The sequence below is a fragment of the Notechis scutatus genome, chromosome 13 (assembly GCF_049901735.1).
Source record: "Notechis scutatus isolate UNSWTSFEM ecotype Mainland chromosome 13, rNotScu1.2, whole genome shotgun sequence".
NCBI lineage: Eukaryota > Metazoa > Chordata > Lepidosauria > Squamata > Elapidae > Notechis > Notechis scutatus.
In genome coordinates this window covers 7,876,787-7,900,260 of record NC_142021.1, presented here as the reverse complement: position 1 = coordinate 7,900,260, position 23,474 = coordinate 7,876,787, and the positions used below count along the sequence as shown (strand labels likewise).

General features: G+C 44.8%; 2 protein-coding genes across 4 annotated transcripts in view; one reads left to right on the top strand and one right to left on the bottom strand.

Moving 5' to 3' along the window:
* The window catches only part of TANGO2 (transport and golgi organization 2 homolog), a 52,562-nt gene extending 38,048 nt beyond the window's left edge, over window positions 1-14,514 (bottom strand). The window contains exons 1-3 of the mRNA XM_087942902.1: window positions 14,404-14,514; window positions 3,992-4,089; window positions 528-660 (exon numbers count right to left, since the gene is read on the bottom strand). Of these exons, the coding sequence (XP_087799028.1) occupies window positions 528-583 (56 nt within the window). The 5' untranslated portion in view covers window positions 584-660; window positions 3,992-4,089; window positions 14,404-14,514. The remainder of the gene's footprint in view (window positions 1-527; window positions 661-3,991; window positions 4,090-14,403) is intronic.
* Window positions 14,515-16,083: 1,569 nt separating this feature from the next.
* ARVCF (ARVCF delta catenin family member) overlaps window positions 16,084-23,474 on the top strand; it is a 261,665-nt gene continuing 254,274 nt past the window's right edge. Inside the window, exon 1 of one of the 3 annotated variants that reach the window (XM_087942896.1) lies at window positions 16,084-16,261. The gene's annotated coding sequence lies outside the window, so the exon portion shown is untranslated. The remainder of the gene's footprint in view (window positions 16,262-23,474) is intronic. The other 2 variants (XM_087942894.1, XM_087942893.1) reach the window with 2 other exon arrangements.

The window sequence follows — 23,474 nt, the reverse complement described above, 5'->3', positions numbered from 1 at the left end:
AAAATAGGATAGAATTAGAATATAGACTGGAATAGGAATTAGGAAGAGGAGAGGAATTACAATAGAATATAGAATAGGGTAGGGTAGAATTAGAATTAGAACAGAATATAGAATAGAATAAGAATAGAATATAGAATGGAGTAGAAAATAGAAAAGAATAGAATAGGAATAAGGATAGAATAGAATAGAATTAGAGCAGGATAGATAGAATAGAAAAGGAAAGGATAGAATAGAATAGAATAAGAATAAGAATAAGAATAAGAACAGAACAGAACCGGATGCAGTATTCCAAGCATGGTCTTAAGAAGGCATCATAAAGTGGTATTAAGACTTCAAAAGATATTCTCTCCTAATCCACAAGTCAGAAAGGTTTTACGGTCAGCAGACAAAAGCAGAGGGTCAGAGACTCATTTAAGAATCCCAGAGCATCCCTGCAATTGTTTAGCCACGATGGGATTTTCAAACTCTGGCAAGAGCGACCACAAAGCATATCAACAAAGAGATGGTGGAGCGGAATTGCACATTACCTGTAGGCATTTTTGGACACAGGACGTGGGTCAAACTTAAAGAAAAGAATGCACATGGGTTACGGATGAGGGGGGGGAAAGTTGAGCTTCCTTGCAGAGGTGGTCAGTAGAAGGTCATCCTTCCAGGGGCCTGCTGCAAATGAAACACGGGACAGTTGATCAGACTCAGAAATTGTTAAGTTCATCCTGGTTTGTGAGGCCTCTTACACACTCCAGGTGGTTCTCCACTTACAACAGCTCATTTAGTGATTGTTCAAAGTCACAGTGACCCTGAAAAAAAAGTGACTTCTGACCGTCTTTCACACTTATAACCATGGCAGCCTTCCCATGGTCACTTGATCGAAATTCAGACACTTGGTAACTGACTCCTATTTATGACAGTCGCAGCGTCCTGGGGTCACATGATCCCCTTTTACGACCTTGTGACAAGCAGAGTCAAGAGGGAAGCCATTCTCAGCCAGTCCTTGAAGATTTGTCCTGAAATGAATTATCCCTAAATGCTATCAATCCTATAACATGTCTATATCCCTACCCTATTCCAACCCTCACTAACTGATCCCTACCTGGTGCCACCTTCACCATGTTTTAATCTAAGGCTTAATTACCACCTATATGTGCCCCAACCCCCCTTTTAACAATATGCACCACATCAATACATGAAAAGAGCCAGTTCCAACAGCCCCGCAGTTGCTTCAGAATCCATCCTCCATCCCCGCAGTTGTTGCAGAATCCATCCTCAGCTCTGCTGAGTCATTCCAAAGCCATCAGCCAGCACACAAGCCAGATTCACTTAACAACCATGCTGCTAACTTAATTGCAGTGGTCCGCTTAACAACAGTGGCCAGAAAGGTTGCAAAATGGGGAAAACTCACTTAACAAATGTCTCACTTAGGAACAGAAATTTGCTAAGTGGTCGTAGGTTGAGGACTACCTGTACGAGGGGCTGGTAACCAAAGATCAGCAGTGATTAATTGTGACAACTGAAGAAACTATCGAGCATGCAAGCTTTAAGGTATATTTGGTCCTGTGTGTTAAAACATCTAAGAAATAATTCTAGCTTAATGCTCTTTAATATTCCAAGTTAGAACATGGTGCGCCAAAAATTATAATTCAGGGGTTAACCACCAAGTCTGCACCAAATTTCCAAATCTAGGTGTCACTTTTGGCACTGTTAGTCAGGTAAAGGTGTTGGATAAAGCTATTTTCATGAACTCCTGGAGGCCAGCCTGGATTAAGGCAGCTGCCTTTAAACCCAGGTAGTCCTCGACTTATGATAGTTCATTTAGTGACTGTTCAAAGTTACATGGCTGAAAAAAACTGATTTATGATCATTTTTTTCCACACTTAACGACTTGCTGCCTCCCATGGTCCCATGATCAAAATTCAGGCGCTTGGCAAGTGATTCGCATTAATGACGGTTACAGTGTCCCAGGATTATGTGATTTTTGAGACTTTATGGCAAGCACATTCAATGGGGAAGCCAGGTTCACTCAACAACCGTATTGCGAACTTAACAGCTGCCGCGATCCCTTTAACAACGGTGGCCAGAAATACTGTAAAGTGGGGCAGAATTTACCTAACAAACGTGTCTCGCTTAGCAACATAAATGTTGGGCTCAAATTATGGGTCACAAGTCAAGGACTAAGCTACATCTCGCCCCTGTCGTTACCCAACCAGGTTTAAAGATTCTGGCCACGTGTGAATAGTGTGACCAATGGCCTTTTCAAATCAGGAGCTTGTTAAGTATTTTCCACGCTGCCCCACTGGGAACGGTACCTCACAATAAAACAACGGTGTGCATTTTCAACTCCTTCCAAACGAAAACAAGGATTAAAATGCGAGGAACTGAAACAACCACCCGTACGCCTCCCAAACAGAACTAGCTTGGCTGTATCAAGAGCTTTCCAGAATGCAGAGACGCAGGGGAAACAAATCAATAGCTGAACTCCGAGCAGCTCGGCATAATTGACCTAACCTTGCCCCAGTGAGCGATGATCAAGCGGTTTTATTGAAAACAAATTAAATTACTTTTATGAGCCCAAGAGCATGGCTACAGAGAAGAAGGAAAAAAAAAAAAGAGATCACTTCCCATGCCTACGCTAGGGACTCGGCTTCTCCTTTCAAGATCTGTGGTTGTGTCTTCCTCAATCAGTACCTATAATTTAAAATTCCAACAGGGGAAAAAAAAAAAAAAGACATTTTCCACAGTGTTTCACCTGGCTTGGAACGGCACCAAAAAAAAAATAACATTTAATCGCTCTGCTTGTTACTACAGAGATGCATTTGGCTACAAAAATGCCAAGGCCAGCATCAAAAGGAATGTGTGTTTCTGTTTCTGTTCCAGAGATTGAAATGAACAATGATTGTACTTTTTATCAGGGAGGTAAAATTAATCGTGCCTTCCATCGTGTTTAAAAAGAAATCCATTTGCTAACCAGACTTGAAGGTCTCTGGAGCTGTGCCCAAGGCATAGCACCAGGTGATAAGAGTATTGCAGTATTGCAGGTAGTCCTCGACTTACGATCACAACTGAGCCCCAAATTTTTTTTTTGCAATTGTTAAGTCGGTAACCCAATTGTTAAGTGAATCTGGCTTCTCCACTGACTTTATCAGATAGTCGCAAGAAGCAAATCACGTGACACACACACACACACACACACATCGGGATGCTGCAGCCGTCATAAATGTGAACCGGTTGCCCACATCTGAATTTTGATCACATGAGCATAGGGATGCTGGAACGGTCGTAAGTCACTTTTTACAGGGCCGTTGTAACTTTGAAGGGTCACTAAATGAATGGCTGTAGGTCAAGGACTACCTGTATTTTAGTGCAGGTAGCCCGTGACTTAACAACAGCTCGTTTAGTGACCGTTTGAAGGTACAACGGCTCTGAAAAAAGTGACATATGACTGTTCTTCACAGTTATGACCGCTGCAACATCCCCACTGTCATGTGATCAAAATTCGGACGCTTGTCAACTGACTCATATTTATGACGGTCACAATGTCCCAGGGTTTGGGTGGTGCGGTGGCCTAGAGGTGGAGCTCTCACCTCACAATCGGGAGCCTGTGAGTTCGATCCCAGGTAGAGGCAGATATTTCTCTCTCTGAACACCATGAGAATATATCTGCTGAACAAAACTCCATATCGGCAACAGGAAGGGCATCCGGCCAGAAAACACTTAGTTCCATGCAGTGGCCCAGACTCCACCCTGCAAGGGATTATGGGGATGATGGCAGTGTCCCAGGGTTACGTGATTCCCTTTTGCAACCTTCTGACAAGCAAAGCTAATGAGGAAGCCAGAATCACTTAATAACCCTGTTACTAACTCGGCACCTGCAGTGATTCACTTAACAACTGCGACAAGGAAAGTCATAAATTCGGGCAAACTCACTTAAGAAACGTCTCGCTTAGCAGACATAAATTTGGGGGTCAATTATAATGGCAACTTGAGGACTACTTACGGTGTAGGTACGTGCATGGGTAGCCCTCCCCAACGTAGATTTTCTCCCTTCAGCTTTCCATTTGCAACGTTCTCGTTCAATGTATTTTTTTTTCCCACCTAGAATGCGTTCAAAGATACGGGACTTTTAAAGCAGATGATGATGAAATGTGCTGGGATATTAAGAAAGGTATTAAAAACGCAGAGCCAATGGAAGCTGGCTGCAGGAAAAATAAAATGTGCTGAAAGCAATATTAAAAAGCAGGCTAGTAGAGCCAGATGCTTTATAAGACACTGGCATTCTGCAATTTAACAGCAAATGGTATTATTAAATCACTGCTTGAGTCTTGAGATTAAACAAGCAGATATTAGCTACCGCCCTCTACTGTCAATAGCCAAGATTGCGTTGGTCAACAGAAGAATAATGGGGGGAAAATGGGGAGAATCATGGCTGGAAAAAACCCCAAAATTGCTAAGCATTGGCAAAAGTGTGTTCAAACACTTTAAAGTGATGTTTCTCAACCGTGGCAACTTTAAGATGGGTGGATGTCAACTCCCAGAATAATTCCTCAGCCAGCTATTCTTATAAATATTGTTATAAACCATTCTTTATTTAAATCATGGATGCTGATTAAGCCACAATGGCTGGTTGACATAGTTGATGGCTTATTTAACAACTCATTAATCAAACCATAGTTTATTGTAATGTTCCCTGGGATTAAATAAATAGGGATTTTTATGGTCATAATTGAGTCTTCAGTCAAGCAGGCTAGCCTATCAAATTTAAATCTCTGTGTGTTGCACTGCGGAGTCCAGACAACCTAATTACATTTTAAAACAAAATTTCTTGGTCAAAACCTGCGGATTTATAGAAACCCCCATTCCCATAATTCCATTCTTTCATATATATCATCATCACACATCATCACAAAATCTCCAGAACCGTAAAGCCTACAAACATGAAATTTGGCATGTATGTTCCTCTTGGCTTCTAGGTCCTCACCGAGAAAAGATTTTTCGAAATGACCATCAGAGCATTTAGAATATTTCCTATAGTATTATTATTATTAACACGCTCTGATGCTAAGGAGTTCTACTCCCCTTCCCCACCTGAAAAGAAACCTGCTCCAAGTGCAAAACACAAGCAGGGGAGAGGAGTTTCAGTTTCACAGCACCAAGCAGCTTTAGTACAGAACAGTTGAGCTAAGCCACGCCCAGGCTCCTTGCTGTCTCTTTCTTGCTCATACCAAATACTGTTTCAGTTTCCAAGCAACCCTCAACTCTCTCACACACTGACTGGACGCCAGCCAGATGAATACTGATGGATGCTGGTAGGCAGAGGCACAATTTTTTCCCCTTATTTTCCTCCCCAACAACTAAGCCCAACCACATAGTTTCATAGCGAAGCACGCTTATCAAGCTAGTAAGGAATAAAAGGCTCCCACTCCAGTTAAATTCTTCAAACAGGAGGCCAGGAGGAAGAATCTCCAGGCTGTGACTTAATGAATTAAGTCCCACTCCGGTTATAATAAACCCTAATCATCTGCAGCTTAACCTTGTTTGTGAATTATGGCTTGTTCAAGGGGGGGAGTGAATTACAACATTTCGTTTTTTACATACAAAAAGAGTTTTCCATTGGCCAAGCAGCTGTGTAAGACCTTATACTACGGCCCTGCACCAAGGATTCAAAGACACAATTCTATTTGTGCAGGAACCAATTATCCCAAGAACAGCTAAGCAACTGTCTGCTACACAATACCACACAATAGTGTAGCTTCCTTGAAGGCGAAGTTCTTTTGCTCCAAATCGTATTTCCCACGTGACCACCCCAATACTTTTCCCCTTTGGGCCTGTGAACATTTCATAATGCACAAATTCCATATACTGCATATGAATTTGGAGCACAGGCTAGACTCGAGAGCATTTCTAACAGCTGGCAGGAAAATGGGTCGCCGTCACTTTATGTAATCTTGGGATTTTGAGGTCCACTGAAGCTCTACCAGCCTGCTCAAAAGGAGGAGTTGTGTTAACTCAACTCACAAAACCCTACATCGGAGTGTGACCTCTTTCAGGAACAGGCTCCGCATCCTGAAAACAAACGAGCAAGCAAGCCATGTTGCACGTTAATTAAGCCAGGTATGTCCTGCCTTCTCCACCAATATTGGTTGAGGAACATCAGCTTGCATCTGGATGTAAAAAGACCCCCTGATTTTCATGAACAGCCCAAGGGTTTAAAAAAGATCCATATGGATTCATCTATCTCAAGGGTCTTCAAACTTGGCAAGTTTAAGACTTGTGGACTTCAACTCCCAGAATTCCTGAGCTAACATGACTGGAGGAGGAGGAGGAGGAATTCTGGGAGTTGAAGTCCACAAGTCTTTAAGCTGTCAAGTTTGAAGACCCCTGACAGCATACTAAAAAGCAGAGACATCCCCCCTGCCAACAAAGTGTGTATAGTCAAGGCTATAGTTTGCCCAGTTGCAACGTATGGCTTTGAAAGTTGGACCGTAAGCAGGGGTGGGATTCTACCAGTTTGCACCTATTCGCTAGAACCGGCTGTTAACATTCTAAGCAGTTCGGAGAACTGGTTGTTAGAAGAAATTACTGGCCTAATCCTGTAAGGAAGGCAGGAAGGAAACATTCTGGTGTTGCTTATAGAAACTGTCTCTCCGTTATCCCTTATTACATTCTTGGCAGGACTAGACTTCCTGTCTCAGAAACTTCTCTGGAGTTATTTTCCCCTCCTTTGCTGGTACTTTGCTTGCGTGGAGTGACCATTCAAAGTTACAATGGCCCTGAAAAAAGTGATGTATGACCATTTTTCACACATATGACTGTTGCAGCATCCCCACAGTCATGAGAGGCCAGGAGAGGAGATGCATGCCTCGATGTGAGTGATGTTGAGTTGGCCACGCCCAGCCAATAACATGACCACCAAGCCACGCCCACCAACTTAGCCACGCCCACCAACTTAGCCATGCCCACATAACCGGTTGTTAAAGAATTTGAATCCCACCCCTGACCATAAGGAAGACCGAGCGCCAAAGAATGGAGGCCTTTGAACTGTGGTGCTGAAGAAGACTCCTGCAAGGCGATCCAACTGGTCAGTCCTAGAGGAGATCAACCCTGACTGGTCTTTAGAAGGCCAGATCCTGAAGATGAAACTCAAAGACTTTAGCAACCTCATGAGAAGGAAGGACTCCCTGGAGAAGAGCCGTAATGCTGGGAACGATTGAGGGCAATAGAAGAAGGGGATGGCAGAGAAGGAGGTGGATGGAGTCACTGAAGCAGTCGGCGTGAGCTTCAATGGATTCTGGAGGATGGTAGAGGACAGGAAGGCCTGGAGGAACATTGTCCATGGGGTCGCAATGGGTTGGACACGACTTCGCAACTAACAACAACAATGGATTCACATAATAGGTAGACATGGCCTTCCTTAGGAAGTTTCTTCCAAGTTTAGACTACAGTTCTGGCACGATTTCCAAGAGCTCCTTCACCCAAAACTTTAACCATGCTCATCTTCCAAGGTCAGACAGGTGCTGCCATCTACTGTGACAATCAGGTTATGAGAAGCTACAGTGACGGCCTTTTTTTTTTTTTTTTACCTGCCCCCTTGTGCAATTTGATTAGAAATGGGCATTGTTTAAAGCACCAACAAACAATTCTTAAAAATGATTTCCAAGCTCTCAAGAAGAAGAAGTCATTATTAATGACATGCTCGCAGGAGCAGCCACGGAAAGACCAGACATGAGATATAAATCAAATAGTGATGGTTACATTAAGGCTGACATTTCCAATATTTTGTCTGCCTCGCATCGCTGCTTCTTATTATCACCCTTTGCTCCATATTTTATTTATTCTAAGTGATTAGCTTTATATAGATCTGTTAAAAACATGACAGCTTAACATTGTTATAATAATTGAAATCTATTCAGCGCCTTGATTTGCCAAGTTGTTGTCTAACCAATGCAAAACGCTCACTTAGCTCTATTTGAAAAGAATAGGGAACGGCACGGTTAAGATTTTATTTTTAAAAATGCAGCAGGCTTTGGTTTCTAAGCCTTCCACAAAAGGAAAGGGGAGAAAAAAAAAACATGTGTTATTACCAATGAGATCAAACCAATGCATGCGATTGTTTAGCAGAGTGTTTATCTTGGGAGCTTGAAGATGTGTGGACTTCAACTCCCAGAATTCCCCAGCCAGCCACAAATATCTTCAAGCTGTCATGGTTCAGTAACACTGGTTTAGGAAAATTAATTCCCTCCACCTAAACCTCTCAGACACACATGTCTGGTAGCCTGAGATGTCTCCCTGAGAAACATTCCATAATTTTAAAAAATAATCATATGCTGAGGTCACTCAAGATAAGTCTCTAGTAACTCCTAATCATGGGATGAATCTAGATTTAGCTTTTATTTTAATGAGCAGAAGAGATGCCCCTTCATGTTTTCCATTTTTATTTGGGGCTGGCATTTCAGTTCTCTTCGTAGAGTTGAATGGAACACCTGAAATTTGCAGGATCTCTTTTTTCAAAATCGACCCTGCTGCCTTTTCTTTCTTCTTTGTGCGGATGCCATTCTAGAGCTTTCCCGGTATAAAAATCATGGTTGGAAGTACAGGTATGGGGAGTCCTTCGAATTATGGCCACAATGGTGCCTGAAATGTCTGTTGCTAAGCGAGACGGTTAGATAAATGAGCTTAGCCTCGGTTTACAACCTTTCTTGCCAAGGTTGCTAAGTGAATCTGGCTTCCCCATGGACTTTGCTTGTCAGAAGGTCCCTGTGATGACCCAAAGGGTTGGTGGCACAAAGGCAACACAGTCAAATAAGCAACAAGAGTCCCTTTATTATCTCCAACTTTGCCCCCAATGTCCAGGTTACCTTCGGCTGGAGAAAAATTCTCCCAGGAACAGCCTCTAACTGTAGAAAATTCAGTCCAAAACAAGGTACATACAAACTGTAACTAAAAAACCAAACAAACCAAGCTGAATTAACTAACTTGGCAGGGCAGGAGAAGGGATTTCAGACTTGAAAGCACGGCTAAGCTCACACAGTTGGGAAGACGCCAGGAACACAGATAAGTCACGACGATACAAGATAAATCCACGTTTGCTCTCAACAGCTTTCTTTCTTTCTTTTATACACTGTGTTCCCAGCTGCAGCAAATGAAGCGAATCAGGGCCCTTTCCTCCCCCGTAAGCCACACAACCCACATTGTTCCCTTCTCCGTTCCTCCCTGTGTGCCCTAGGATGAAGAGGGGGTGGGCCTGGGTCTTCCTCTGAACTCCCTCTCCCTTGCTTTGCCTCTCCCCTGCTCTGCCCAGCTGGACTTTGCCCTTCCCCAGTTTCCTCCACAGCCAACGGAGCCACACTCCCACTCCCTGTCAGTTGTTCAGCTTCCCCCTCCAGGGGCATGACAGTCGCCAAAGGGGATCATGTGACTCCGGGACACCGCGAGTGTCATAAACAGGAGTCAGTTGCCAAGCATTTGAATTTTGATCACGTGAGGCATGGGGATACTGCAACAGTCATAAGTGCGAAACCTGTCATAAGTCACTTTTTTCTGTGCTGCTGTAACTTTAAATGGTCACTAAATGAACTGCTGTAAGTCGAGGACTGGCTGTATTTTACCTGTATGGAATAGAATTGTTTGAGCCACACTTGTTGCTTCTTTTTATTATATGATATATATTATATAATATATATATTATAATTATATATCATATTACATTTTTATTATATGTGTTGATTCTTTTTATTATTATTATTATTTTATATATATATATATATATATCCACAGCAAAGGCTGCAGTTATTAACATATTTTTGAGGGAAACAAAAAGTCAGCAGTATAAATGCTTTGGGGATTTTTCTTCTTTTAATCCAACAAAACCTGTGCTCTTTGCAAGATCACTGAGGAAGTTATTTGGTTTCCTAAATCGTACAGAATAAATATTGCAGTCTGAAATGAAGTGCTAAAGAACAGCTGAAATATACAAGTGTAGAGATAATGAGAAGCAATGTTATGCTTAAGAATTCTGAAAAGGAGCAGAAGGCAATGCTAGCTTGTAGTTGACTGGATAAAATATTCATCCATTTATACAGTTACTATTCGACAATGCTAATTTCTTATTTTTCTTTTCTGGTGACTAAGAATACTTTTTAAACATATACAGGAGCTATCATTCTCAAAGCCTTTGGAATATTGATGTTTATTTCACTGTTCAAGCCGTATAAACTTTGACACCAGCCAGAATTACTTTATTATTTATTACTTTTATAGCCCATATAAATTTCCAGTCCTTCCTCTTCACAAATCATGCAGCAACAAAAGTAGATAATGCGTATAATAGCTTAAGCATGGTATGAATCTGGCCTCTGTGGTTTGTAAATCATGGTTTACGCCTCAACCCAATGTGAATTCAGCCAACTGTGCCTTAGAAAAATGCTCAAAGATCATGGTTTATGGTGAGGTCAACATAACTATTGTTTAACCACCATTCTGGACAGGAAAGTTTTATTATAGGTTGCTTGTTCTGGTTTCTCTTTAGATTTTCCCCACCTAGGAAAACTGTGAATGTCCTTGGCTTTCAAATATGGGCTGAACTTAAAAATGCAAGATTTAGAAGAAGGTCTAAAAAATATTACATCAGCCCAAACAATATTTTTGGAAGATATACATGTATTTCATTAAAATAGGTTCATGCTTGCACTTTAGTAGTAACTTCACTCAACCGAGATGAAAAGATTGTTTTTATGAACTATATTAAGCTATATAATCAGAAAATCTCCATGTGTCATAATAAAAAAATCATATTTCATTGACATGTGAAAGTGTAGTTCAATCTCCTTGATAAGAATTCTATAATGTTGGATTCCTATGACTAAGAAACTAGTTTTAACTTAGACCTTTACCATCAATCTTGTATTCCTCTCTTATAGTCCCAGCAGACTAGACCAGTTGACTAATAACTGTTTTGCTTTTTTGTGTCTAAGGAAACATAATAGCTTATGCAATAATGCATTTCTTAAGATGCCACAAAACGCATTTATTTTCATACACCTAATGATAGTTGGTTTGGTCCTGTCCAAAAGACGGAATAAAATTCATAGCTGCATGTTTACCTACCCCCCTGATCTGCTGATGAAAAGCAAGTAATCTTTAATATTTCCTTAAGTTTAAGTTTAGTACACAAAATTGTCTGCTACAATGTTCTACTACCTGTCAATGACTACTTCAGCTTCAATCTCAATAATACACGGGCAAACGATAAACCGCTCCAAACTCGTTTGCAGAAAATACAACTTAGCAACAGAGTTGTAGCAACAGAGTGGTCAATGCCTGGAATACTGTACCTAACTCTGTGGTTTCTTCCCCAAACCCCAAAAACTTTAACCTTAGACTGTTTACTGTTGACCTTACCCCATTCCTAAGAGGTCTGTAAAGGGGCATACATAAGTGCACCAGCATGCCTACTGTCCCTGCCCTACTGTTCCCATTTATCCGTACTCATTTATTATGTATATACTTATACCTGTTTATACTTATATGTTTATATGTTATGTTCATAATTATACTTGTTTTCTCATACACACTTGGCAAATAAATAAACAAAATAAATAAAAATAAATAAGTTTTCCTACTAGGAGAAAAAAAGAAAAGAAACAAAGAAACAAAACAGATTATCTTCCTGTTGTAGCCAAAATTGCTTTGGGAAAATTGCCACAGTTGCCTTGATGTGTTTCAACTAAAGATTACATTTGTTCCATATGGCGAAAGCAGTAACATACAGGCAGTTGCATCTGTTTCCAAAACCATTTATTTAGCAGGGTGATATTTTAAAAACCGGTGGAATAGGGTCCAGAATTTAAATAACTGTAACTCAGAATAGGACTCTGTGGTCATAATAAAATTTTCTGCCTATTGGTTCAAGAGCGAGCTGCCCTCTACAGTTGGATATATTCCCAAATAAGTAGGCACAAGATCAGGGACATAGTAACAAGGATCTATGTAACTCGGAACAGCCTACACCAGCTGGCAGAAGCTTCTCAAATTACAGGTAACTTACAACAGCTCATTTAATGACCGTTCAAAGTTACGACGGCACTGAGGGAAAAAAGAGACTTATAGCTGTTTTTCACGCTTAGGAGCACTGCAGCATCCCCATGGTCAGATGAACAATATTCGGAGGCTTGGCAACTGACTCATATTTATGTCGGCTGCAGGGTCCCATGTTCACGTGATCTGCTTCTGTGACCTTCAGAAAAGCAAAGTCAAACGAGGAAGCCAGATTGACTTAACAACCCTGTTACCAACTGAAGAATTGCAATGGTCCACTTAATAATGGTGGCAAGAAAGGCCATTAAATGGGGCAAAACTCACTTAACTCTCACTCAGCAACCGAGCTCAATTGTTGTAAGTCGAGGACTACCTATATCAGGTGAGAACTTTTACTAGTCCCTACAGGTAGCTTGGAAATGACCCTGAAACCTACCTATAAACCAGATTCTTTATTCACAAGCTATACCCTTTTTGTTATGTCCAAAAAACAAACAAACACAGATTTCAGAATTATCCCACTGTAGTAAAGAAAGTTTTCAGATTTGCAAGATTTTGTCAATGTAGCTTCCCTCTCTGTCTCTCCCTCTGTCTCTCTCTCTCCCCTCCTACACTCCTCCATCTCCCAAAGCCTTCCCCACATACCTTTTACAGAAAATGAAGTATCTACAACAAACTGATCAAAATCAAACAGCACCAAGGACTGTACAATGTCAACAATTAGGTTAAGCACACCCCATGGCCTGACTCAATATTTAATATTTATCTGGGTTTGCACAATATACTGACCCACAAATTCTGTTAAGCCGTCATGTCTTTAAATAATGGTCTCTTAAAGAGGCTAAAATACACGGTTCAGTCACCTGTCAAGCAATTGAAACCACGTATCCCAAGCTAAATCCACCCTAATCTGGTGCAAATCAAATGTGAACCACAAACCAGCCCAACTTTATTTTCAGTGTCATTAAGAGGCCATTGAGGATGGATAAAAGCAGACTGCACTGACTCCTCAGAAGAAAGTTTATGGTATGAGAACAAAAAACTACATTTCGAAGAAAGCCAAAACATTTGCTCTGTATATCAAAGGTGCTTTTTTTCCAAGAGGCAACTGGGCTTTCTGGTTTTTCTTTGAAGACGTTTCACTTCTCATCCAAGAAGTTTCTTCAGCTCTGGTTGGGTGGTGTCAGAGATGAAGAAGCTCCTTGGATGAGAAGCAAAACGTCTTCAAAGAAAAACCAGAAAGTCCAGTTGCCTCTAGAAAAAGCACTTTTGGGATAACCATGACCTGGATGACTGAGAATCTCTACAGACTTTTAGCTATACAATTTGGATTTCCACAGAGGGGGGAAAAATTGCAGACTACAGAAACCAGGTGACCCCGAGGACACAGATAAAACCTCCAAATGCCCTCAACTACTCTCTAAAAATGATGCAAATGACCAGCTGTTTGCCAGGAATATCAATCCTTCCATTCCCCACCATCCAATCAGAGCTGAAGAAGCTTCTTGGATGAGAAGCGAAACGTCTTTAAAGAAAAAAACAACAAGAAAGTCCAGTTGCCTCTGGAAAAAAAAGCCCCTTTGGGACAACCATGACTTGGATGACTGAGAACCTCCACAGACATTTGCCCTGTATATCAATAAAATAGGACAAAGGCAAAAATGCTTCTTTGGCAACTTGGCCTGCCTCAGAAAACCCACAAAACTCACATTTAACCCAATTTTATCCTATTTTCTGGTTCCGCAGCTATTTTGTTTTTAACTCTATTTTTACCTTTTTTCATTCTCCCAACTTGCTTTCAGTGTCTGTCTATTCTATCTTTCTTTCTCTCTGTTATATCTATTCCAGGGGTCTTCAAACTCGGCAGCTTTTAAGGCTTGGGGACTTCAGCTCCCAGAATCCCTCCTCCTCTAGTCCATGTTAGCTCAGGAATTCTGGGAGTTGAAGACCACAAGTCTTAAACTTGCCAAGTTGGAAGACCCTTGACGCCAATGTGATAAAAGCCACACAACAACCCTGCGAGGTAGACCGAACCAATAGAGGAAGGGATCCAAAGCCGCCCAGGACTGAGGGGAGACTTAAACCCCGCTCTCCCTGCCCTTAGTCCTCCCACAGCGAAGGTTCATGCCTTCAAACCCATCATCCCCAGCTAAAAGAGAGGCAAGACTTTCTGGACTACAACTCCCACAATCCCTCGTCAGGGAGTTTCAAGCGGGGGGTCGATGGGACTTGAAGTCCACCTCCCGAACGACCCGCGGCCCATTGCTCTCGTCAGGCCCCGCGGCGTCTCTCAGACCCTCAGGGGCCCGGCTGGGGCTCCCCACTTCCGGCCCAGCCGCCCCCCCCCACATCCGGAGCCACCGCCCCCAAACTCACCCTCAGCGGCTCGAGCAGCGCCTGTCAACTTCCACGGAGCAGCCGCTTCCGGGCGCGCCACCCACCATTCATGAACCAGCGCCCCGATTGGCCGGCCGCGCCTCTTCCTCCTCCGCGCATGCGCCCCAGGCCGTATCGATCCGCCCCCTCCTGCCCCGCCCCTTCGTGCTCTGCGCGCCGCGCCGATTAGCTCTGTTTTTCCCGGTCGCTCTTAGAGACGCCGGCCGTTCCGCTTGCTTTCCACCCCTCCCTCCGCGCGGCCTGCCCCCGGCTCTTCCTTCTCTTGCTCGCTCCTCCCCCCCCCTTACTCTCCTTTTTTTCCCCTTTCTCGGCCGAGTAGCTTTTTTTGCCCCCTTGCAGGAATCAGCAATCTTGCATTTTAATTTTTCCTCCTATTTTTATTTTTTATTTTATTAAAAAAATAGAAGGCAATCCAGGGAAGGCAACGGCGAGGTCCCACCTCCCCAAAAATGCCAATGGGGCAGGTTGGCACCTCCCCCCCCAAAAAAACCTCGCCTGGTTGCAGCTTGCTTAGCTCAGCAGATGCAGCGTGCAAAGTGCTTTTCCCGAGGCACGAGCGGCTATAAATATTCCAAGTCCCGCCCTGTGCCATCGATTTTATTTATTTATTATTTATGTATTTATTTATTTATTATTTGCCATTCGCTTAGCTAGCCTGTGCTGCAGGGGAAATCCCTTCCCGGGCCCAATGCGCTGCTTGCTCTAAAAATCAGCAGACGTGCCCCCCACGCTCCAGCCTTTGCAATCTCTGCCCCCTTATTGCCACCCACCCCCCCCCGGGAAACAAGGTTAAAACCGCGCTTCCCCTCTCCCCGGTTGGGCTTCGCACCACCTTTGCTTCGCTCAGCTTTGCAGTCTCGGCTGCAGCAGAGTCTCTATGTAAAAGAGAAGGCGCCCCCCAATGCCCCCAGATGTTGAGGGTGGCATCCCAGCTGCGCCCTTCTGCCTTCTTGGCCTGACTCGAAGAGACCTTGCCACGCATTACCCAGGGGTGGGAGTGTGTGTGCGGGGTGGGGGTGGGGGGCTGGGGTGGGTTGAAGACCCCCTCTGGATGAAACGAACCCAACGGCTTGAATTGCGCCCACCGACCCACCGGCCAACGCCCCTTCCCACGCCCAGCGGGCACGTCCAGAGGACCGTTTCAACGCGGAGCCCCTCCCCACTCCCAGCGGGCACGTCCAGAGGACCGTTTCCAACGCGGAGCCCCCTCCCCACTCCCAGCGGGGCACGTCCAGAGGACCGTTTCCAACGCGGAGCCCCTCCCCACTCCCAGCGGGCACGTCCAGAGGACCGTTTCCAACGCGGAGCCCCCTCCCCACTCCTTGGAATTCCCCGTGAAGGAGGGGTGGAAAAAACCAAAACAAGAGTCCGGGAGGGCCGTGGGAACGCAGCTCCCGAGGCTTGGGCGACCCCGGCCGTGGGAATGATGCAACCCCCTGGGAAGAAGCAGGAGACCCTCGCGCCTGAGTAGCCACGGGGTGGGTGTGCGCGTGTTTAGCAGGGATAATATCTCCTCCTCCCACACTACCCTGGCTGGAATGAGTGGGGGGCGTGTGAGAGCGAATGAGTGGGGGTGGGGGTTAGGTGGATGCGAATCAGTGGGTGGGAGTGGGAGGTGGGATGAGTGAGTGAGTGAGTGGGGGGGTGGGAGAGGTGGGTGGAGCCAGCCAGGCGCCGCCCCCCTGCCTCCCCCTCCTCCTCGCGCTCGTGGGAACCCGCCGGCTCTCGCGCGGCGCCGGGCAGAAGCGCTCGCGGCGGGCGCGGAAGATGCTCAGCGGTCCTCGCGGCCTCCTCCTCCTCCTCTTCCGAGCAGCGCAGCTCCTCCGCCGGAGGCCAGGTCTGCACCTTCCTCCCCCATCCTCCTCCTCCTCCCTCCACTCCCCACACCCCCAGGCAGGCTTGCCTTGAAGCCCCCCGCCCACCCCTGCCCACCGGGCTGCGGCGGCGGCTTTGGCTTGCTTGGAAGGAGCCCAGAGCATCCTTGCCTTCCCTGGCGCGGGAGGCATTGTTGCGAGGCGTGGGGAAAGGAGGAGGGGGATGGACAGCAGCGCCAATCGGGCTCTGCCTGCACAAAAAAAAGGGGGGGAAGGGGGAGAAAGGAGACCGACCCGCAACTGCTCGGGGGCTTAAACAGACCCCGCTTTGTGCCGCGTGGGAACCCTGCAGTGGGGGGAAGGGAAATCTGGGGGTGGGTGGGGCCGGGTGGAAGGATGCGCCCCGCCCCGCTTTGGCTTTGGAAGAGGCTCCGGAGGGCTCCGTTTGGATGGAAGGGAAGGGGGTGGGGTGGGGGAAGGAAGGAAGGAAGGAAAGGGGAAGGGAGGAAGAAAGTAAAGAAAGGGAGGGAGGGGAGGGAGGGAGGGAAGGAAGAGAAGGGAGGGAGGAAAGGGAAGGAAGGGAAGGAAAGAGGAAGGGAGGGAAGGAATGAAGGAAAGGGAGGGAAGGGAAGGAAGGAAGGAAGGAAGGAGGAAGGAGGGGAAGGGAGGAAGGGGAAGGGAGAAAGGAAGGAAGGAAGGGAGGGAAGGAAGGAAGGAGGAGCTGTCCCTTGAGGCCGGAAAGAAAATGGGGAGTGGGGGGGCGGGATATCCCTTCTCTGCTTCTCCTCTCTTCCCCCCTCCCCTGCAGAAGCTGCCGGGGGTTCCCCGGGTCTCCCCTCTGCCCCACCTGCGCTCCCTAAACTTCTCCTTCGCTTGCAGCCTGATTTGCTACAGGGATCAGCAAGCCAGAAGTTGATGGGGGATGGTTGGGATTTGGGGTTGGGGAGGGATGGGGAAAAATGGGGGGCTGCTGGGTGTAGTTGCTGAGCCCTGGGTTCGATCTCTGCTTGCTTCTCTTGGTGGAAAGGTGGAGGGCTAGAGCCTCCTGGCCCCTTATGGAGGTTAAGCCTCATTGGTATTGTGGTGTCTTTGACAGTCGTCTTCTTCGCTGTCTTTTGGGATATGAAGCACTAGTTGTAAGGCTCAGAGAGAGAGAGAGAGAGAGAGAGAGAGAGAGAGAGAAGAGAGAGAGAGAGAGAGAATGAGAGAGAGAGAGAAAGAGAGAGAGAGAGAGAGAGAGAGAGAAAGAGAGAGAGAGAATGAGAGAGAGAGAGAAGGAGAAAGAGAGAGAAGGAGAGAGAGAGAAGGAGAAAGAGAGAGAGAGATCCTTGTGATGAAGGATGCTTATTTCACCTTTTGGAGTTAGTAGGAAGGTGAGTAGGCCTGATCCTGCAGAACCCATCTATTATTACAGGTGTACCCCTTGACTTACGACCACAATGGAACCCAAAATGTCTGCTGCTAAAGGGTGACATTTGTTCAGTGAGCTTTGCCCCATTTTACGACCTTTCTTGCCACCGTTAAGTAAAAAAAAAAAAGAAACCCACTGCAGTTCATGGAACACGGTTGTTGAGTGAATCTGGCTTTCCCCCCATTGGCTTTGTTTGTCAGAAGGTCGCAAAAAGGGGATCGTGTGGGCCCAGAGGACACTGCAGCTGTCGTAAATATGAGTCAGTGGCCAAGCCTCTGATCAAGTGACCGTGGAGATAAATAAATGCATTGGTCGTCAGTGTGGAAAAATGGTCATAAGTCATTCTTTTCAGTGGCATTGTAACTTTGTACGCGTCACTAAATGAACTGCTGTCAAGTTGAGGACTACCTGTATTTCATAAGGGTCCTGGGTGCTCTCTGAGTTTGGTTGTTTGTTTGCAGACATTTTATTACCCAACTAGGTAACATCATCAGTGCTAAAAAGGAGTGACATATACGGAAAGGAAGAGGAGGACTATGGGGTTCTGGGAAGTCTCTGAGCTTAGTGCTTTTCTTGCAGAGGTTTCATCATCATCTATTATTATTATTATTATTATTATTATTATTATTATTATTATTATTATTATTATTATTATTATTATTACCCATTTCTGACACTCCCTGGTTGTAGCAGCCCCTAGCTCTTATCTGATAGCCTTTTGCCTTGACCTGATTGCGTTGTGGCCAAATGCACAGGGTGCTGCCCTATTCTTTATGCTTCCGGAAAGATTGAGGCTGAAACGAAGAGCTGGGAGAAGTTTTTATTTTTGGGGATACCCTCCAAAGGCAAAGCGGGGGCGGGGCTTAGTTTGAAGAGGTCTGCAAGAAAAGTGGGAAGGTTGTTACAGAAGGAAATGGTTGATTGGTATTCTGAGCAGTATCATTTTTTTGATCTGTAACATGCAGTGTTTTCAAGGTGGGGGATTTATCTGTTTATAATCCCACCTTTATTATGTTTACAAATAATTCAAGGAGGCAAACGTAGCTAATACACTTTTCGCTTCCTATTTTCCCCAACAACAACCTTGTGAGGTAGCTTGGGCTGAGAGAGAGAGAGGGAGGGGGAGAGAGAGAGAGAGAGAGATTGGCCCAAAGTCACTCACCCAGGCCTAAAGTGGGACTAGAACGCACCATTTCCTGGTGATTGGCCCAAAGTCTCCCAGATGGACTTTTTTGGGCTAAGGTAGGACTAGAACTCGCAGCCTCCTGGTGATTGGCCCCAAACTCACCTCTCTGGGTGATAAAGAATCCTGAAATGTTACAAAGGAGTCAATGAACTGAAGACTTTGTTACCCGGCGATCTTTCTAGCATGGATGAAATTAGCATGGATTCTGACCTACGGGACAGGTAGTCCTCGACTTATGACCATAGTTGAGCTCAACATTTCTGTTGCTAAGTGAGATGTTTGTTAAGTGAATTCTTCCCCCATTTTATGACCTTTCTTGCCACAATTAAGTGAATCTCTGCTGTTATGTCCAGAATAGAGCTGGGAGGGACCTTGGAGGTCTTCTAGTCCAGCCCCCTGCTCAAGCAGGAGACGCTATACCATTTCAGACAGGTAGCTGTCCAGTCTCTTCTTGAAAACCTCGAGTGATGAAGCACCCACAACTTCTGGTGGCAAGCTGTTCCACTGGTTCATTGTTCTCACTTAATTCCAGGTTGCTTCTCTCCTTGATTAGTTTCCATCTATTGCTTCTTCTCTTGCCTTTTAATGCTTTGGAGAATAATTTGATCCCCTCCTCTTTGTGGCAAAGAGCAAAGCCCCTCCAATACTGGAATGCTGCTATCATCTATTCTATTCTATTCTATTCTATTCTATTCTATTCTATTCTATTCTATTCTATTCTATTCTATTCTATTCAGTGAAACTGGATACGCCCTTTGATTTTGCTGGTTGGAAGTGGGTTAGGAAGGTGGCAACTGATAAGCACGTGATCGGGGATGCTACAACTGTCATAAATGCATGCCGGTTGCCAAGCTCCCGAATTTGGATCCCATGACCATGGATACATTACGATGGTCATAGAACAGGAGGCCTGATGATAGATTACTTTATTTTTCTGTGCAATTGTTAACTTCAGTTGCTAAACGAATGGATCGTACGCCGAGGACTCTGGGAAGAGGACTTGGGTTGTCTGTGGATATTTGGAATGGTGGGCAGGGCCGACCTCAACCCAGATTGAGAATTTACACGGATGATGGCCCGCATTTCGTTATTGCTTGCCTGCTCCTGATTTAGCCAATCCAAATTTTTGCCAAGTGCAAAAGAGTCTTTCATTTTCATTTTTTATTTTGCAAAACATAGTTGGTTCTTGATGGACAAGGCATGTCCTAAAACCAGAGGTCTCCAACCTTTGGCACCTTTAAACCTGGCGGTCTTCAACTCCCAGAATTCTCCAGCCAGCAAACCTTAAAGTTGCCATGGTTGGAGACCCCTGTCCTCAACAGTCCTTGTAAATTTTGCATTGTTGTCACGGAGCATAGGGAATAACTTTGAGACTTTTTGAAAAAGTTCAGAGAAGAGCAACTCAGATGATCAAAGGCCTGGAGTCTAAATTATATGAAGAAGGGCTGCAGGATTTTGGTTTGGCTAGTTTTAAAAAAAAGAAGAATTAGGGGCGACATAATAGCAGCATTCCAGTATTTGTGGGGCTGTCACAAAGAAGAGGGGGTCAAATTATTTTCCAAAGCATCAGAGGGCAGGGCAAGAAATAATGGTTGGAAACTGATCAAAGAGAGAAGCAACCTGGAATTAAGGAGAAACTTCGTAACAGTGAGAGCAATTGACTAGCCTTCAGAAATCATGGGCACTCCATCACTGGAGGTTTTTAAGAAAGACTGGACAGTCCCTTATCTGAAATGGTATAGGATCTCCTGCTTGACCAGGGGACTAGAAGACCTCCAAGGTCCCTTCCAGCTTTTCTCTTCTCTTCTCTTCTCTTCTCTTCTCTTCTCTTCTCTTCTCTTCTCTTCTCTTCTCTCTCTTCTCTTCTCTTCTCTCTCCTCTCCTCTCCTCTCCCTCCCTCTCCTCTCCTCTCCTCTCCTCTCCCTCTCTCCTCTCTCCTCTCTCCTCTCTCCTCTCTCCTCTCTCCTCTCCTCTCCTCTTCTCAACTTTCTGCTTGTACCAGATTCTGTCTCCTTGGTGTGTTCTGTTTTGTCGCTACCATTCTTTAAATTTTCTGGGCTGTTGCACTGTGGAGACAGGATGTAGGCAACTGTAATCACAATTACAGAAATCCGAGCCGGTGCATCTTGTTTGCCATTTGTTTTCTCCAAGTGGGTGGATTTGGTCGTGAGAAATCTATCAGAAAATGTGTTGGGAGCGATTTGTAATCTTCAATCTATCATTGGCTGGCCCCAATATTTCTTTGCAAAGCTATGCACACAGCTGCTTTGGATGCTGTAAGGAAATTGTGTTCTTGCAAAGGGAAAATTTCCTCTACTGGTTCTCCAGAACTGGTCAGAACCTGCTGCATACCACCTCTGGTTCACACATATATAAAAACATTCCATTGTGAGTTTCCTATTTGAAAGAATGCTATCCATTAAGAAGTGAAACAGAAATAGGGTTCACGGTCTCTTCACTGCAGTAAGTTAAAGAGAATCTGAATGCTTTCCTTTAAAAAGACAAAAAAGACATCCTAAATGAAGGACATCATTTTCTTTATAAAAACAGCTCCAGGTTTAAATTGGCGAAAAGCAAACAAGATTAATTTTGAAATGCTCTGTGGTTTGCAGATTTCTCTAAAAGCCACTTTTCCCCCCCCTCTCTGATTTTTTAACCATAATGGTACCGTAAAGACTGCATAACAAGCAGGAAAAGGAAAGTTATATTTTATTACTGTATCTCTGCAGCAATGGTGCCTCTCCTAAATTTAACTAAAATTGTTGTTCGTTTAAACAAGGGGCCTAAAATAGCCACCCTCCCTTTAGCCAAGTTGGGGTGGGTTTTTTTTCTTTTTGTGGAAAAGGAATCTGTTCCAGATCAGCATACATTCCCTGCCTGTCAATGTATCAGGTCTATAGTTTATCTCTATTTTTCCTCCTTATTTTAAACAAGCTAACTTTAAACCGGGTTTGTGTGGCGATGCCCAGCCCTCTTGTTTTATTTTGCTGTTTTGATAGCCAAGGTTGGATCCACCAAATTAATCTTGTGGCAGACAGGGCTAAAATAGCTCATCTAGAATATAATTAGATTATCATTACGGTGGGCAGATTTTAAAGGCGCTGTGATTAAGCGGCCAGTTGGATAAATTAGGACTTGTCACGCAGGTAAGTCTGCTTGATTAAGAGTGTTAAAAGAGAGAGAGAGAGAAAATTGTGGCCTTGTTGAGTTTGGATTAATGTTGCCACAATTATGCTGGTTTGCAAGGGCTACGTATGGCAGTCCTTGACTTACAACCACAATACAACCCAAAATTTCTGTTGTTAAGTTAGTTTTGCTCCATTTTACGATCTTTCTGTTCTGACCAAGGCTTCCTGAGACCGTAATTAAACACACACTTATTTAAAACAACTCTTGTTTTATTTCAACGCTGGGAATTAGGTTCATTCCCAGCCTGTAATGAGTCCCAAACAGCCCCTCAAGATAAGCACCCACCTTTCTTTCCTTTGAATTGCTGCCAACAACTAAAGCGCCAAATGAACTATAAAAAACCAACCAAAGTACAAAGTCCACACAGAGCTTCAAGGTTTAATCTGAACAGAACGAACGACTTTGCTTCCTGCAAAGGTTTCTCTACCTTTGCACCTCCTTTATACCTTAGGGGAGGGGCAATCTTCTCCCAGCTTTGCTCCCGAGTCACTCCTTTTGTTTCAGCTTCTCTTGCCTTCTAGCAGCTCTGCGCACACGCTCACTGGGAACAGGCTCCCTTTATTCCTCTGCCTCGCTGCTGCTAGACTCCAGAGGCTCCGGAGTCAGCACCCCACTCCCAGATGGCCCTGGCCCCATCTCTGCATCGGATGCAGGACCCTCATCCGAATCCTCCCCAGATTCCCGGACTGGTCCCCGTTCTTCCCCACTGTCCGATTCCACTGCCGTCTGCACAGGCTGCCGGCGAACTTGGATCACATGACCCCCGGGACTCTGCAACTGTCCTAAGTACAAGTCAGTGGCCGAATTTTGATCAAGTCATCTTGGGGATGCTGCAATGGTCATAAGCGTGAAAAATGGTCCTGTCACTTTTTTTCAGTGCCGTTGTAACTTTGAACAGTCACTAAATGAGCTGCTAGAAGCTTGGATTATCTTACTGCTGATTTAACTGGTGGGTAACGGGCTGTCATTTAGTGTGCACCCTGAACTATGTTAAAAAATAAACTGATGTTTAACAGAATAACATGAGTTGGAAGGGACCTTGTAAGCTATCTAGTCCAGCCCCCTGCCCAAGCAGGAGACCCTACACCATTTCTGACCGATGGCAGTCCAGTCTCTTCTTGAAAGCTTCCAGGGATGAAGCTCCCACAACTTCCGAAGGCAACTTCTGTTCCATGGGTTGATTGTTCTCACTGTCAGAAAATTCCTCCTTATTTCCAGGTTGAATCTCTCCTTGGTCAGTTTCCATCCATTATTCCTTTTCTGGCCTTTGGGTGCTTTGGAGAATAGCTTGATCCCTTCCTCCTCTCTGTGGCAGACCCTCAAATATTGGAAGACTGCTATCCTGTCTCCCCTGGTCCTTCTCTTCCCTAGACTAGCCATGCCCAGTTCCTGCAACCGTTCTTCGTAGGTTTTAGTCTCCAGTCCCCTCATCATCCTGGTTGCTCTTCTC